The sequence below is a fragment of the Piliocolobus tephrosceles genome, chromosome 13, assembly GCF_002776525.5.
Source record: "Piliocolobus tephrosceles isolate RC106 chromosome 13, ASM277652v3, whole genome shotgun sequence".
Lineage (NCBI taxonomy): Eukaryota > Metazoa > Chordata > Mammalia > Primates > Cercopithecidae > Piliocolobus > Piliocolobus tephrosceles.
Genome location: NC_045446.1, coordinates 103,691,147 through 103,707,473, shown reverse-complemented (window position 1 = coordinate 103,707,473; position 16,327 = coordinate 103,691,147). Strand labels below are relative to the sequence as shown.

Below are 16,327 nucleotides of genomic sequence, written 5' to 3'. Positions count from 1 at the left end.
GTAGCCTAAAGAAACTCTAGTAATCAGAAATTTTTTGTTTTTATTATCTCATTGGATAATCAGAGCCCTTTATTCCTTTGTTCAATAAACATTAATTGAGCATGAAGAGGTTGTCTGGTACTATCCTAAATACTGAAGTTAGTACCATTAATAAGACAGTTCCCTGCCCTTATCCCGTCTTGTAGGATCAGGAAGCAGATTCTGGTGATTGTTTCATGAGTCTGTTCGGGAGAGAAAATTTGCCTCAGAATGGATCATAGTCAGGGTCCATACCTGCTTTAGATCATTTAAACAATGAGATTTGGGACTTTTTGAGTTTATAGCTAGATGATATTTTGGACTTAGAGTTGACACTGGAATGATGCTGGGTTAAACTTTGGGGGATGTTGGGATGGGGCTGAATGTATTTGTACGTGGAGCAGAAGTGAATTTTGGGTTGCAGACTCTACTAGGTTGAAAAGGGCCCCTAAAAATTCATGTCTTTCCTGGAGCCTCAGAATGTAGCCTTATTTGGAAATGAGATCATTGGAGATGTACTAGAGCAGGATGAGGTCATACTAGAGTGGGCCCTCAATCCAATGTGACTGGAGTTCTGATAAAAAGAGAAGAGACACACGTGGAGAAGGCCATGTGAAGATGGAGGCAGAAATGGGAGCAATGCATCTGCCAGCCAAGGAACACCAAGGGTTCCTGGCAACCACCGAGGGCCAGAGGAGAGGCAAGGTGCAGATTCTCCCTCAGAATGCCCACAAGGAACCAACCCTGCCCAAGTGTTGATTTCAGATTTACAGCCTGCAGAACTGCAAGAAGATGAATTTCTGTTGTTTTGAGTCACCCAATTTGGGCTACTTTGTTATGGCAGCCTCGTGACACTAATACACATGACTTGCCAAGTAATTCACAGTGGGCGAATGGCAAAGAATGGACCAGAATATGCTGCTCTGCCCTTAGTTATATCATGTGTCAGCATGATATAGGATTAGGCACATAGTTTCTGGAGTCAAGTTGCCTGGGTTCAAGTCCAGGCTCCACCAGTCACTTTGCAGCCTCCTGTAAGTTACTTAACTTCTCTGCACCTCAATTCATTTATTTGTAAAAATGCAGATACTTGGAGCACCCATCTCCTAGGGATGTGAGGATTATAGATACAAACTCTTAAAATGGTGCTTGGCGTAGAGTAAGTGCTCAGCTTTGTGGATATTGCTATTGTGTCTCCCTGGGCAGATTTTGGGGATCTGTGATAGATGTCAGGAGCCTTCATTTATTCATCATTATGTCCTAAGTGTTCACCATGGAGCCTGGCACATGGTAAGAACCCGAAAGATGTTCATGGAATTGTATTGGAGTCTGGTAGTAGTGCTACTTTTACTTCCAATATAATGGAAATGTGGAGTTAGCCCGAATGGGAGCTATCCTCTTGAGATCAGTCTTTCTGAGGGTGACCTCTCTGCAGATCATGCAAGAAGCAGTGACTCCTGCTTCTGCTGAGTAGAAGGCATGTCACCTGCTCAGTGAGACACTGCTGTCTGCAAAACTGCCCCTACCCACAGCCCACCATTTCTAATGGACTAAAGGAGCTGGTGCCTTTAAATTCCACAGAAAGGGAAGAAAAAGCACTTTAGTTTCAGTCCATGTTCCCCATTAGACACCCTTCAGGTGTTAGCAATATTATGCCACAATTTCATTATCCATTAAAGCCAGGTAATAATAAGTACACAAAGGTATTTGGAGCCTATTGATGTTAATGAAAGAGATCAATCTAATTCAGAATGTGTGTGTGGAGAGCTCCTTGGAGATGGAATAGGCCCCAAGGTTAGCCTCTAATTGCCTCCTTGATGGTAGACCCCACCAGTACTCAATTTTGCATGACCGTCTTTATGACATAGTTGGAATTTTGACGCCCAGACTCTGCTTCATACAGAAGCCCATTTTCCTCCTCTCCAAAGCCCCTCCCAGCATTCCTAACTCAGAAAGTTGCTGCCATTTAAGCACCGGAGTCAGAGTTTCTTGGATCTAGACTATGAGTTGCACTGGATGAGCAGAAAGTCAGTCCGTGAGTCCCAAATCACTTGAGTGACCCAGAAAGGATATCTGGGGCTCTAAATTCTTTCTCTCTCTCTCTCTCTCTCTCTCTCTCGATCTGCTGGCGCTTAGAGGGATCTTGATCTTCTATCAAGTTTATGAGCTGCATTCAATAAGTATCTCAACAAAGTTACTCCACCTAATCTAGAAAAAAATTATAACAGAAAAAGAGGATAAAGGCATTTCTTTCCCAAATGCCCCTTTGCATTTTCTAGGACACCCTGTGGGCACCCCAATTCCTACCCAAATAAACACTTTACTTGGTGTGAGGATATCTGTGGTTGGGCTCGGTTTAGTTTCCACAGCTGTCCACCCTTTTCCATCCAACACGAGTTCCTAAATTGTATTCCTACCTCCTCCCACTTCTACCCTCATTCTTTAAAGAAAAAAAAAACCACTGCCATGCAAAATCAAATGCTCACCCTGCTGTTTCTGGGAACCAGCACCTCCAATAATATATTGGAGGAAACCTCCCCTCCCATGGCTGCTGGACCGGGTCCCAGGCTGTGCACAGACGTCTTTGGAGGGAGAAGTGCCTGTGCTCTGGGCCCCCTGTGGAACGCAGCCCGACTCCAAAGCATCCGTGGTGTCTTCTGATAAACAATTTGTGTCCCAGAGTCGGCAGCTATGATTGCACATTAGCTGAAACTCACAGGGCATCTGGAGCACTTGATTTAGGATAAATGGCAGCAGTGTACCTCAGGCCAAGGGTAAGGATGAATTTAGAATAGATTATTGCTTCTCTTGCCTTCCCTACCTGTCCCCAACCTCCTGCTGAGCAACCTGGACTGAGACACAGTCGGCAAGTAGATTAAGAGGAGATGGTCCTTTGCTGTCAGGACCCTGGCAGGCCCAGTGTTGGCATAATAGAATCAGGCTCTGAATTTCACATCACTGGTCAATGGCTGTTGAAGGAAACCCAGGTGCCTTGGTTGCTAAATTCAGAGTGGGATGTCCAGTATGGAGTAAGAGAATGAGCCTAGGCGCTGTGCACAGAGCAGAAATGCATGGAGGCTGAGCGAGGTTGGCAGGCAGAAAACTGATCGTCACTGAATCCACTTTTAGTCTTTCTGAAGCTGCAGAATTGCTCCTGAGTCTGGCTTCCTGCACCGCCAAATATGATCTGTGACTCTACTCCGGATTCTCTCCCTACTCTGCTCCTGAGGACCAGGGTGGAAGCCAGCCCTGCTAGATAACCCACGTCCACCCCCAGGGCAGAAGGACCCATGGAAAAGTTCCAAGAGCATGAAATCAAATTGCACCTGCCTCCAGCACACTTCCACTTCAACACGCACCCAGCAGGGAAGGATGGCAGTGAGGAGAGCAGAGGAACTGGACCATGGCTCTGAGATCCAGGGAAGCCTCCCCTCCATTAAACAATCTTCTCACTGTCTCTGTTCATCATAATTAAAATGGAGATAGTATATAGAAAACCTTTAGTTGCTGTTGACGAATTAGCATTTAGGGTGAAGGAGGGTGACATGTAACTACAAATAATAGCTGCTCTATGGAGAGAGAGAGAGAGTGTGTGTGTATGCACATGTGTGCCTGTGCATGCAAGCTCACGCCCTTGTTTACCTGCCCCATCTCTTGCCTGTGTTTGTCTCCTCCGTGCAGTGTAGGTAATGGTGTGTGCAGTGTTCTCAGGAGTGCTTGGTAGGTGACTATGTTCCACCTTGCATGTGCTACTCCTTCACATTTTGCTTTAATGCTCTCCATTATTCGGGCTGCATTAATAATGTTTGCGGGCTGATATCTTTAAAATTAATGAGGTGTTTACTCTTAGCCAGGAAACTCATTGAAATTTAAAAAAGAAAAAAAAAAAAAAGCTTGCTTGCTTTCCTTCCCTTTTCCTCACAAGAAAAGTGGACAAACAGCCCACATTGCAAGCTTTGCTTAAAACCGAGCAGAATTCTAGGCAAGAACCCAAAGCCCACCATCAGGAGGGTATGAGTTGCGATTAGCTACTAGCCAGCATTATACATCAGTCAGGTTCAAACCACAGCTGTGTCTAAGAGGCCCAGACTTAACAAGAGCTTTGCTGGAAAGCTGTGTACACCTTTAACCAATTGAGGGATACCTGTAACCTCAGTAATAGTTCCTTCCTTCCTTCCTTCCTTCCTTCCTTTCTTCCTTCCTTCTTCCCTCCCTCCCTCCTTTCTTTCTTTTCTTTTCTTTCTTCCTTCCTTTCTTTCTTTCTTTTTCTCTCTCTCTCTTCCTTCCTTCCTTCCTTCCTTCCTTCCTTCCTTCCTCTCCTTCCTTCCTTCCTTCCTTTCTTTGTTTTTTTGACAGAGTCTCCCTCTGTCACCCAGGCTGGAGTGCAGTGGTATGATCTTGGCTCACTGCAACCTCCACCTCCCGGGTTCAAGCGATTCTCATGCCTCAGCCTCCTGAGTAGCTGGGATTACAGGTGCACACCACTACGCCCAGCAAGTTTTGGTATTTTTAGTAAAGATGGGGTTATGCCATGTTGTCCAGACTCGCTGGAACTCCTGACCTCAAATGATCCACCCCGCTTGGCCTCCCAAAGTTCTGGTATTACAGGCATAAGCCACCGCACTCGGTGAATGATAGTTTATTTCATCACCACCCCCTGGCATATCCATTGTACCAGAGCACCTTAGTCTAGTCTAAATTTTCCTTCTTATTCCAAAGGTATGTTTTTAGGATAATTCATCTTGAGTGCAGTCCTGACCTGCCTGTGGTTTCTATTTTTCAACCGAATCCATTACGTGAGGGCAGGAAGGACCACCATCCCCTCACTACCACCACCACTAGCTGACTTTTTGCAGAAAAGAAGAATGCACTGCTGAATACTAATGATGTAGTTTACCAGTTGTGTGAAATTGCTGCAGACCACATGTCAAAACAGTTTCCCAGGGGGCCAAAGAAAGGAGAATGGCTGCCTCTGGAGTACAAATCAGCAGGCTTCACTGTCCTGTATCCCACCATCCCCCAGTTTCATGGCAGACAAATTTCCCTATGAACAATGCAGCCAAGGGCATTCCCAGGGATGCCCTGGAGGAGTGTGGGTTCCCATCATACTTTTGAGGGGTTAATTGTTCCCTCTGATCCAGAAGTTACCAGTGGTCTCTGTGGGTCTTATTGGCTAATCCTGTAAGATATTCAAGTTAATAATATTTTCATATTAGGCATCTGCATCTGGAATTAGTTGATAATTTACTCAATAAAAAAATAGGACAATAATGTTGATGAGAAAGTCTTCCCAAATTGTTGTTGTTGTTGTGTGTGGGTTTGTCTGTGTTTTTTCTGAGTAGCAATTAGAAGCCATCATGTGAGTATGTGTGGAAAGATTGGAGGATTCCTGCTGCAGGGCATGCTTCAGGCCTCTGGTGTCTGTTATCTTCCAGAGGGGCCCAGCATCTCCCACTGAACCTCTGTTGTGTGAAATGCTGGAATGTGAGTGGATGCTCAGAGCCCACTGAAGTCCCTGTTCTTGGGTGATCATGAATGAGAACGTGCAATAGAGCAGAAATTCCTCGGCCCAAGGGAGAAGGCCAAAGGCTGTGGAGAAGCGGGCAACAGGGACAGGTAGTAAAGAACCTACATTAAACTGAATCTGTGCAAATCCTCCAGCGCTGCTCTGCAGGATGCTGTATGTGGAGGACACAGATAGAAGTTCCCACTCACTGTCATTCAAAAACACCTTTTTGTCATGCTTAATATCTTCTGGGCTCCTCAGAAAGGCCAGGTCTACGTCTTCCACTGCAAACAACAGAAACAATTGACTTTCCCAGAGAGAAAGAGATGCCAACATCCACCCACTTTTCCAGCTCCCAATTTGAATCCTTCCTCTTTCTCCTGCCCCCATAGGCACAGTCTCCTTGGCCTTATTTGAATTAGGGGGTAGGGATGCGGAATAAAATCTTTATAGTCACAAAAAAAAAAAAAAAAAAACTGTGAATTTATAGCTTGGAATACACTCTCTGTAGAATGATGGAGCTTGCCTGCGATTTCTATAATATTATCCAGGGCAGTAGAGGCTTAACACTGTGTTTCCAAAATAACCCCAGTGGGCTACAGCATCATACTTGGTCTGGATTACAGCAGGAACCAAAAAACTGCAAGAAGAGATTCTGATTTTTAAATAGCCAATTATCTGCAAGAATAAAATAGACCTGAAGGATAGTATAATATCATTTCACCTATGTGTACCAACCCAGCATTGATGGGTTTCTCTCATGGTTTACCTGTATGCAGAATGCTCTTGAAGGTTAGGCTGCAATTCTGGACATCAAATGGAAAAGCATATGTGTCTAAACTGCATGCGGAGACCACCTGGATGGGCTTAGAGTTCTCAATGGTCCCAGATGAGTTCACATAAACATAGGGAAGGTCAGGGGATCTTTCAATGTCCACACTATACGAAACACAAGAGAACTTGTTGTCACAGAGAGGACGTTGGTCATTTCAAAATATAGACAGGATGATTAGGAGATGGTAGTGACCATGAGGTCCATGACCAGCCTAGCCCTGCAAAAACACAATCGCATTTTCCATGAGATTATTCATCCTGGCAAAGATGAGCTTTTCAGTGACAACCTTGTAAGTTAGCTCATTTGCTGTTATAACAACACAGACATAATAAGTAACCTCAACATTAGTAACCAGATCTGTATCTTAAACAACATCAACACATGGCACTTCTAACCTGAATACTCCCAACAACATGCTCCCCTTCAACTTGAGAAGCAAAAATGAGCAACACTGACTGAAAGTAAGCAGCAACTGGCCTGACTATGCCAAGGAGTCTAAACCCCACAGAAATACACACTGGCACACTTACAACTCATTGATGATGATATCTGGGGCCCAGATAGCACTTAGAGGTAGGGAGATCTCTCTAATCTCATCGAACAAGCTGGAGTTCCAGGATAAAAATTCATCATTCCAGACCTGTTAGGAGTAGCCAAAAAGAAAACTTAATCAAAATGGGGCAATGTCTGCCTCAGTAAAGAACTAAAGAGACATTTGGATTAATAATCCAACTTATCAGCCTCTTGGTTCGATCCGTTAGGAGAAAGGACTTCCCATCTGAATGCTAAAGATGGTAGTCCCAACCAGAAACCAGGGCCATACATCTTAAATGAATTACAATAAATTAGGTCTGCTGCAGATCTAAGGAACTAGAAATACAAAGATAATACCTATTTCTTAAATAACTAAATTTTGCAGCAGATCTAGATCAGGCGTGCAGTATATTTAAAAGGAAACATAATTATTTACCTCCCGGTACCATACACTTGTCTTTAATATTTGGTTCTCTGCATCCTGCAAGGCAAAAAGAAAATCCACACCAAATCTCAGAATGTCAATAAATCAAAGGCCAATTTAGCAGTAAGGCAATTCAGAAGAAGAAAATCAAGTCTAACCAAATAATGCTGACATTAAAAACATTACCTAGACTCTTCAATACCTAGGTATTCTCAGTTCTTACTTATGATGCACACCTGTTGCTATAAGCTTTACTATATTATCTATGACAAAACGGCGCTTTGCCCGCCCTTGACATTTTGAATGATTTGCTAATCTCTTTCCCACTCTAATTAGTTACTCTACCATTAATCAGACTAAAAAATGTTATGTAGTCTTAGTAATTTGGGGCTAAAAAGACAAGACCAAGCTTTGATTTGTAATCAAGATATTATTCATAATCTCTCAATGAGTGTTAGCTCAACTGTTATTGGCAGCCATTCCTGTTAAGTTACCGTATGTTTGGATTTCTCTGCTTATAAAACAGACTGAATGAGCTTATTATAAATGAAACATATTTTAGATGATATAATAGATGTGATTTCCCATGTCTGCAGTGAGTCCATCACATTTTTAAAAGACTCCCAAAAACAGCAATTCAAAAAACCCTCCTGGCTGGGCACGGTGGTTCATCCCTGTGATCCCACATTTTTGGAGGCCAAGACAGGAGGATTGCCTGAGCTCTGGATTTTGAGACCAGCCTGGGCAACACAATGAGGCCCTGTCTCTGCAAAAAAAAAATTAAAAATTATCCAGGTGTGGTAGCACACAACTAGTGGTCCCAGCTACTTGGGAGGCTGAGGTGGAAGGATTGCTTGAGTCCAGGAGGTCAAGATTGCAGTGGGCCATGTTTGTGCCACTGCACTCCAGCCTAGGTGACAGAGAGAGACTCTGTCTCAAAAAAAAAAAAAAAAAAAAACCCTCTTCACCAATTTTTTCATATCTAATCTAGTAGAGAACATTCTGAAACTCTGATGTTCTTAGGAATTTTTTAAAAAGGGATATCTCACACCGTATATAAACATTAACTCAAAATGAATCATACACCCAAATGTAAGAGCTTAAACTATAAAACTCTTAAAAGAAACCAAAGGAGTAAGTAAATCTTCATGACTTTGAATTAGGCGATGATTTTTTAGACATGACAACAAAAGAGAAATAAATGAGACTTCATCAAAATTAAAAACTGTTGTGCTTTAAAGAACACCATCAAGAAATGAAAAAGACAACCCACAGAATGGGAGAAAATATTTGCAAGTCACATATCTGCTTAGAGGCTTGTATCCAGGATATAAAGCATTCCGGCAACTCAACGACAACAAAAGACAAGCAGCCCTGTTTAAAAATGGGCTGGCTGGGCGCGGTGGCTCATGCCTGTAATCCCAGCACTTTGAGAGGTCAAGGCAAATGGATCACGAGGTCAGGAGATTGAGACCATCCTGGCTAACACAGCAAAACCCTGTCTCTACTAAAAATACAAAAATTAGCCAGGCGTGGTGGCAGGTGCCTGTAGTCCCAGCTACTCGGGAGGCTGAGGCAGGAGAATGGAGTGAACCCGGGAGATGGAGCTTGCAGTGAGCTGAGATCGTGCCACGGCACTCCAGCCTGGGTGACAGAGCAAGACTCTATCTCTAAAAAATAAAAATGGGCGAGAGACTTGAATAGACATCTCTCTAAAGTAGATATACAAATGACCAGTAAGCACATTAAAAGATGTTCGAGGTCACTGCTATGGGCCAAACTGTCCCCCCAAAACCCATATGTTGAAACCCTAACTTCCAAGGTGTCCATGTCTGGAGACAGGGCTTATAGGGAGTAATTAAGGTTAAATGATGTCATAGGGATAGGACCCTAATCTCATAGGATTGGTGGCTTTATAAGAAAAGGAAGAGAGAAGGATCTCTCTCTACCATGTGAAAAGGTGACCATCTACACGGTGAAAAGGTGACCATCTGAAAGTCAGAAAATGGGCTCTCACCGAGAACCAAATCAGCCAGAACCTGATGTTAGACTCCCAGCCTCCAGAACTGTGAGAAACAAATTTCTGTTTTTTATGCCACCTAGTCTGTGGTATTTGTTATGGCAGCCTGAACTTTCTAATACAATCACTAATCATTAGGGAAATGCAAATCATCAAAACCACAATGGGATGCAAACTCACACTCATTAGAATGGCTACTGTTTTTTAAAAAGCAGAAAATAACAAGTGTTGGTGAGGATGGGGAGAAATTGGAACCCTTGTGCACTGTTGGTAGAAATGTACAATGGTGTGGCTGCTGTGGAACACAGTATGGCACTTTCTTAAAAAGTTAAAGATGAAATTACCGTATAATCCAGCAATTCCACTTCTGAGTACATACATACCCAAGAGAACTGAAAGCAGGGGCTTGGACAGATATTTATACACATATGTTCATAGCAGCATTATGCACAATAGTCAAGGGGTAGAAGTAACCCAAGTGTCCACTGACAAATGAATAGATAAGCAAAATGTGGACTATACATAAATTGGAATATTATTCAACCTTAGAAAGGAAGGAAATTCTGACACATGTTATGACATGGAAGAACCTTGAGAATATGATGCTAAGTGAAATAAGCCAGTCACAGAAGGACAAATACTGCCTGATTCCACTGAAATGAGGTACCTAGAGTACTAAAATTCATAGAGGCTGAAAATAGAATGAGTTGCTGCTGTGAAGAAAGGGAAAGTTACTATTGAATGGGTAAAGAGTTTCAGTTTTCACTGTTCACAATAGCAGAAACATGGAATCAACCCAAATGCTCATTAATGATAGACTGGATAAAGAAGTGGCACATATATACGATGGAATAGCACACATTCGTAAAAAAGAATGAGATCATGTCCTTTGCAGAGGCATGGATGGAGCTGGAAGCCATTATCCTCAGCAAACTAACATAGAAAGAGGAAACCAAACACCACGTGTTTTCACTCATAAGTGGGAGCTGAACAATGAGAACACAAGGACACAGGGAGGGGAGCAACACACACTGGGGCCTGTCAGGGTCCGGGTGTGGGGAGGGAGAGCATCAGGAAAAATAGCTAATGCATGCGGGGCTTAATACCTAGGTGATGGACTGATAGGTGCAGCAAGCCATAGCACACGTTTGCCTATGTAACAAACCTGCACATCCTGCACAGGTATCCTGGAACTTAAAATTAATTAAATTAAATTTTACAAAAAAGAGAAAACAGGACCGAGTGTGGTGACTCACACCTTGTAATCCCAGCACTTTGGGAGGCCGAGGTGGGAGGATCACCTGAGGTCAGGAGTTCAAGAACAGTCTGGCCCATGAAACCCCGTCTCTACTAAAAATACAAAAAATAGCCAGGCATAGTGGCACATGCCTGTCATTCCAGCTACTCGGGAGGCTGAGGCAGGAGAACTGCTTGAACCCAGGAGCAGCGGTTGTAGTGAACTGAGATTTAGCCACTGCTCTCCAGCCTGGGCAACAAAGTGAGACTCTGTCTCAAAAAAGGAAAGGAAAAACATATACTCTAAAACATATTTGTCCAGAATATCAATTCTATAAGAAAACATGTGCAGAGAAAAGTAAAAATTAGCAGCAATGGTTGTTTTTATAATTTGAATTATGTTAATTTTTTCCTCTATGGTCTTATATTCTTCTGTATTTTCTACATGTCTACAATAAGTACATTATAATCAGGAAAAACATTAGTATTATTTATTAAGTTAACAAGCTGTCCCACAAAGAAATATGAATGGCCAGTAATCACATGAAAATGTTTAACCTCAGCAGTAATAAAAGATGGAAAGAATGCTCAAAAAAACAAAAGAGTTTCAGTTTTGCAAGATCAAAGGAGTCCTGGAGACTGGATCACGGTGATGATAACACAAGAATGTGAATGTACTCAATGCCACTGAACTGTATGCTTAAAAAGGGTCAAGATGATAAATTTTATGTTGTGTATTTTATGACAAGTAAAAACGATAATACAAAGTGAGTAAAGGATTTGGCTATATATTTCTCCTAAGGAGATATATAAATGGCCAATAAGCACATGAAAAGATGCTCAATATCGTTAGTCACCAGGGAACTGCAAATCGAAACCACGATGAGAAACCACTGTATCCTCACTAAGACAGCTAAAATTAAAAAGACAGACAATAACAAATGTTGGCAAGGATGTAGAGAAGTTGGAGCCCTCAAATATTGCTGGCAGGATTATTAAGTGATTCAGCCACTTTGAAAACCAGTCTGGGCTGGGCTCGGTTGCTCACGCCTGTAATCCCAGCACTTTGGAAGGCTGAGGCAGGCAGATCACCTGAGGTCAGGAGTTCGAGACCAGGCTGGCCAACGTGGTGAAACCCCTGTCTCTACTAAAAACACAAAAATTAGTTGGGTGTGGCGGCGCACGCCTGTGATCCCAGCTACTCGTGAGGCTGAGGCATGAGATCACTTGAACCCGGGAGCTGAAGGTTGCAATGAGCCAAGATCGTGCCACTGCATTCCAGCCTGGGTGACAGAGTCTCAAAAAGAGAGGAGAGGAGAGGAGAGGAGAGGAGAAGAGGGGAGAGAAGGGAAGAAGAGGGGAGAGGAGAGGAGAGGAGGAGAGAGGAGAGGAGAGCAGATAAGAGAGGAGAGGAGAGGAGAGGAGAGGAGAGGAGAGGAGAGGAGAGGAGAGGAGAGGAGAGGAGAGGAGAGGAGAGGAGAGGAGAGGAGAGGAAAAGCAGTCTGGTCTTTACTCAGAAGGTTAAACATACATTTATCATATAATGCAACAATTCTACTCAGAAGTATACAACCACGAGAACTGAAGACGTTAAGTCCACACAAAAAACCTGTATAAAAATATTCATAGCAGCATTATTTGTGATAGTTAAAAAGTGAAACCAATGTAAACATCTATCGACTGATGACTGGATAAAGAAAATGTGATATATCCATACCATCGATTATACAGCAACAAAAAGTAATAAAATACTGATGCATGTGACAACAGGTATGAACTTTGAAAGCATGCTAAGTGAAAGAAGTCAGTCATAAGAGACCATTTATGGTATGATTCCACTTACATAATATGTCTAGAACAAGCAAATCTATAGAAACGAAAAGTAGAGTGTTTGCCTAGGGCTGCTGGGGGTGGAATGTGGGGTGTGACTGCTAATGGATATAGGGCTTCTTTTTGAGGTGATAAAAATGTTCTGAAATTAGATAGTGGTGATGGTTGTGTAACTCTGTACTAAAAAACACTGAATTGTATACTTTAAATTGGCGAATTTTGTGGTTGAATTAAATCTCAAAAAAACTGCTATTTTAAAAAATGTTTAATAAAGAAAAGGGCAACCATTTTTGAAGACATTTCCGGTAAATTTATAAGAAGGCTGATGCATACTATTAAAGAACTCTCCTTGAACTCATTTTTTTTTTTCATTTCTTTCCATGTATAATCCATCACTAAAAACTGCATCCTTAAAAGAGAATAAAAGGATGAAAAAACACAAGATGAAGAAATAGGAAATAAAATGTGTAAGACCAGCCTGGCCAACATGGTGAAACCCCTTCTCTACTAAAAATATAAAAATTAGCTGGGCATGGTGGTGGGAGCCTGTAATCCCAGCTACTTGGGAGGCTGAGGCAGAACAATCGTTTGAACCCGGGAGGCAGAGGTTGCAGTGAGCCGAGGTGGCGCCACTATACTCCAGCCTGGGTGACAGAACGAGCCTGCCCCCCCCCAAAAAAAAAAAATTGTAAAACATTTCCCTTGCTGATTTACGTTCAAAGCTCAAGAGTCACTTAGGTAACATTTGTATTTCTGTAATATTTAATACAATACCAAATTTCAGTACATAAAAGTGTTTAGGAAGTTGATGGCATGGAATCAACTAACAGCTCTGTTTTCCTCCCCAAAGCTGGGTATAAGAAATTAAATGGCCAGGCGCAGTGGCTCACACCTGTAATTCCAACACTTTCAGAGGCCGAGGTGGGCAGATCACGAGGTCAGGAGATGGAGACCATCCTGGTGAAGATGGTGAAACCCTGTCTCTACTAAAAATACAAAAAGATTAGCCAGGCATGGTGGTGGGCGCCTGTAGTCCCAGCTACTTGGGAGGCTGAGGCAGGAGAAAGGCGTGAACCTGAGAGTCGGAGCTTGCAGTGAGCCAAGATCCGGCTACTGCACTCCACAGCCTGGGCTACAGAGCCAGGCCCCGTTTCAAAAACAAACAAACAAAAAAAGAAATTAATTGTCCAATTATCTAGCCACATAAAAGTCTATTTTCTTTGTGCACAGGGTCAAGACTATGTACTACTCTGGAGAATTCAGACTGGGTAGGGAGTCAGAAGGCACCACTGATACTGTTGTCCATGTTGATGGCACACGTGGAATTGTGCAGTACACAGACTACACGGTGGCTCTGCGCCAGGTGGCATCATTTGAAAGAGAAACAAGAAACTTTTTTAAATTTCCCCTTTTTATAATCAAGAAAGCAAATCAAGAATAATACTACCAAATAAGCATTATTCTTTCTCTTTGAGAAAGAGAAGGCATTAGGAGCACATATATACGTAGTCACCCTGCTTTAGTGGTTCAACAAGGCCTGGTCTGAGTGAACTTGCTCTACAGATATTTATGGAATTTAAATAGATACTTGGGAAAGGCACGTTTTAAAGTAGTATAAAAAGTGAAAACCTTGAATTCACAAGTATTTCCCCAAGGAACAGCTTGGACCAGATGGACCAGAGGGGACTCCCAGACAAGACTGGCTCAATGGGAGTTCTGGTGGCTAAAAACAAAAGCCTCTGATGAGAGCTCAGGATTAGGTGACACCACTTCCTGGCTTTTTTTTTTTTTTTTTTTTTTTGAGTCAAGGTCTTGCTTTGTTGCCCAAGCCAGGGTGCAGTGGCACAATCATGGCTCACTGCAGCCTCAACCTCCCAGGCCTAAGTGATCCTCCCATTTCAGCCTCCCAAGTAGCTGGGACCACAGATGTGCAACACCATGCCCAACTAATTAATGTATTATTATTAATTTTTGTAGAGACAGGGTGGTGCTATGTTGCGCAGGTTGGTCTCAAGTTCCTGGACTCAAGCAGTTCCCCCACCTTGGCCTCCCAAAGTGCTTGAATTACAGGTGTGAGCCACCGTGCCCAGCTTTCTTTGCAAATTTTACCAACTGAGAAATCATGAAACAGATTATGTCTCACCCACTAAAGCACAAAAGGTTCCATTCTAGGCTTGGTTGCAATCAATGAGGTTCCCCACAAATAGAAAGAAAAGTTCAAAATGCAGTTTATATCACTGAGATATATAGTAGTTGACTATGCTTTCAAAAGAAATACATTTTTACGTCTCTTCAAAGTTCTTACCAGTTTGTTTATTACTGTCATACCCCGTGAATGTGTCTCAGTGATTCAGTTATATGGCTGGGAGGAGGGTCTCTGTTTTCATGTTTCATTTCACTATCATTTTATCCAGTTGATTCTTCTTAACTGCCATATTGATGCTTTAGCTTGTTTTTCACTTCTTGCCCATTGCTTTGCCACATTACATATAACAATGATGTTAAGAATTTTTTTCTAACATTTTATGGGGGTGTTTGGGAGGATTCGTCATTCAGCCCTGAAGAACACAATGTCAAAAAGTATTTTGAGGCTAAAACTAAAATCTTTTTTTGTCAAAGGAAACAAGTTTCTCAATGCCAGCTGGTGAACATAATTGGTTCTCTGGTGGCATTATTCACAGCTTTTCCCTCTGTGTATCTCGCCCCGTTTTTTTTCTTTAGATACCTTCCATCTTGCTTGTTAAAAGCAAAGGATATTTCAGAGAATTGGAATTCATTAGTCTTCCTAACAGAGGGAGTCTATTTAGATCTAAATTGGTGGTTAGCAAATATACAGATAATTCCCCTACATTCTTATTTATCTTTTCCAGTTCCGGAGACTATAGAAACAGATGCCTCAACGTCTGGCTGGGAGGCTCTAGTCAATGGACTGGAATACAAAGGTATCTGGGATTCGGAATTGACAAAACTCAATAGAAACAAATTGAAACTCTTCACTGTTGAGTAGATTATCTCTATAATCAGATTTCCCTAAGGTACTCATAATACCCAGAAATTCTAAGACAAGACTGTAGTCTTTTATATAAACAAAACAGGAGGCAAAACATTATAATGGAGGTGCAGTGCTGGGCTGAAAGCTCTTCATTCCAAACAAAAGTTGCCAGCAGTTCAGACGCTGGCAGATGCATCCAACAAGTTATCTATTCACATTGGGAGTGTCCTTGTCTGTGCAGAATCTGTGAGTGATTTTTATCAAGTCCTTCAGAACTGTCCCTGCCTCTGGAACTAACTTTAGGCTTATCCCACCTACATGCAATAGAGACATTTGCCAAGCATTTTTAGAGTAGCCATTTGTAAAGACAATCCTAGAATTGATCCTTGTATTTTTTAATTCATTCATTCATTGGACAAGTATCAATTGAATGTCTTGGAAATCAAATACACAGTGCTGCATGTTATGGAAAATATGAATATGAGTAAGAAAGTCCTTCCCTCAAGTAGCGTACACTACATTAGGGCACATTTTAACATTTTAACAAATAACTGTGTGCATTAAGAAAGACACAGACCTGGCTGGGCCCAGTGGCTCATGTCTGTAATCCTGGCACTTTGGGAGGCCAAGGTAGATGGATCACTTGAGGCCAGGAGTTCGAGACCAGCCTGGGCAACATGACCAAATCAAGTCTCTACAAAAAATACAAAATTAGCCCGGTATGGTGGTCTACACCTATAGTACCAGCTACTTGGGAGGCTGAGGTGGGAGGATCACCTGAGTCTGGGAGGTTGCAGTGCGCCCAGATCACAGCACTGTACTCCAGCCTGGGTGATAGAGTGAGTCCCCATCTCGAAAGAAAGAAAGAGAGAGAGAGAGAGAGAGAAAGAAAAGAAAAGAAAAGAAAAGAAAAGAAAAGAAAAGAAAAGAAA

At 42.3% G+C, this 16,327-nt stretch overlaps 1 protein-coding gene across 1 annotated transcript in view; it reads right to left on the bottom strand.

Moving 5' to 3' along the window:
* Positions 1–16,327, bottom strand: part of HTR3B (5-hydroxytryptamine receptor 3B) — a 39,405-nt gene that overhangs the window by 7,557 nt on the left and 15,521 nt on the right. The window contains exons 3-6 of the mRNA XM_023208053.1: positions 7,330–7,374; positions 6,890–6,999; positions 6,294–6,463; positions 5,651–5,808 (exon numbers count right to left, since the gene is read on the bottom strand). Coding sequence (XP_023063821.1) covers positions 5,651–5,808; positions 6,294–6,463; positions 6,890–6,999; positions 7,330–7,374 — 483 coding nt within the window. The remainder of the gene's footprint in view (positions 1–5,650; positions 5,809–6,293; positions 6,464–6,889; positions 7,000–7,329; positions 7,375–16,327) is intronic.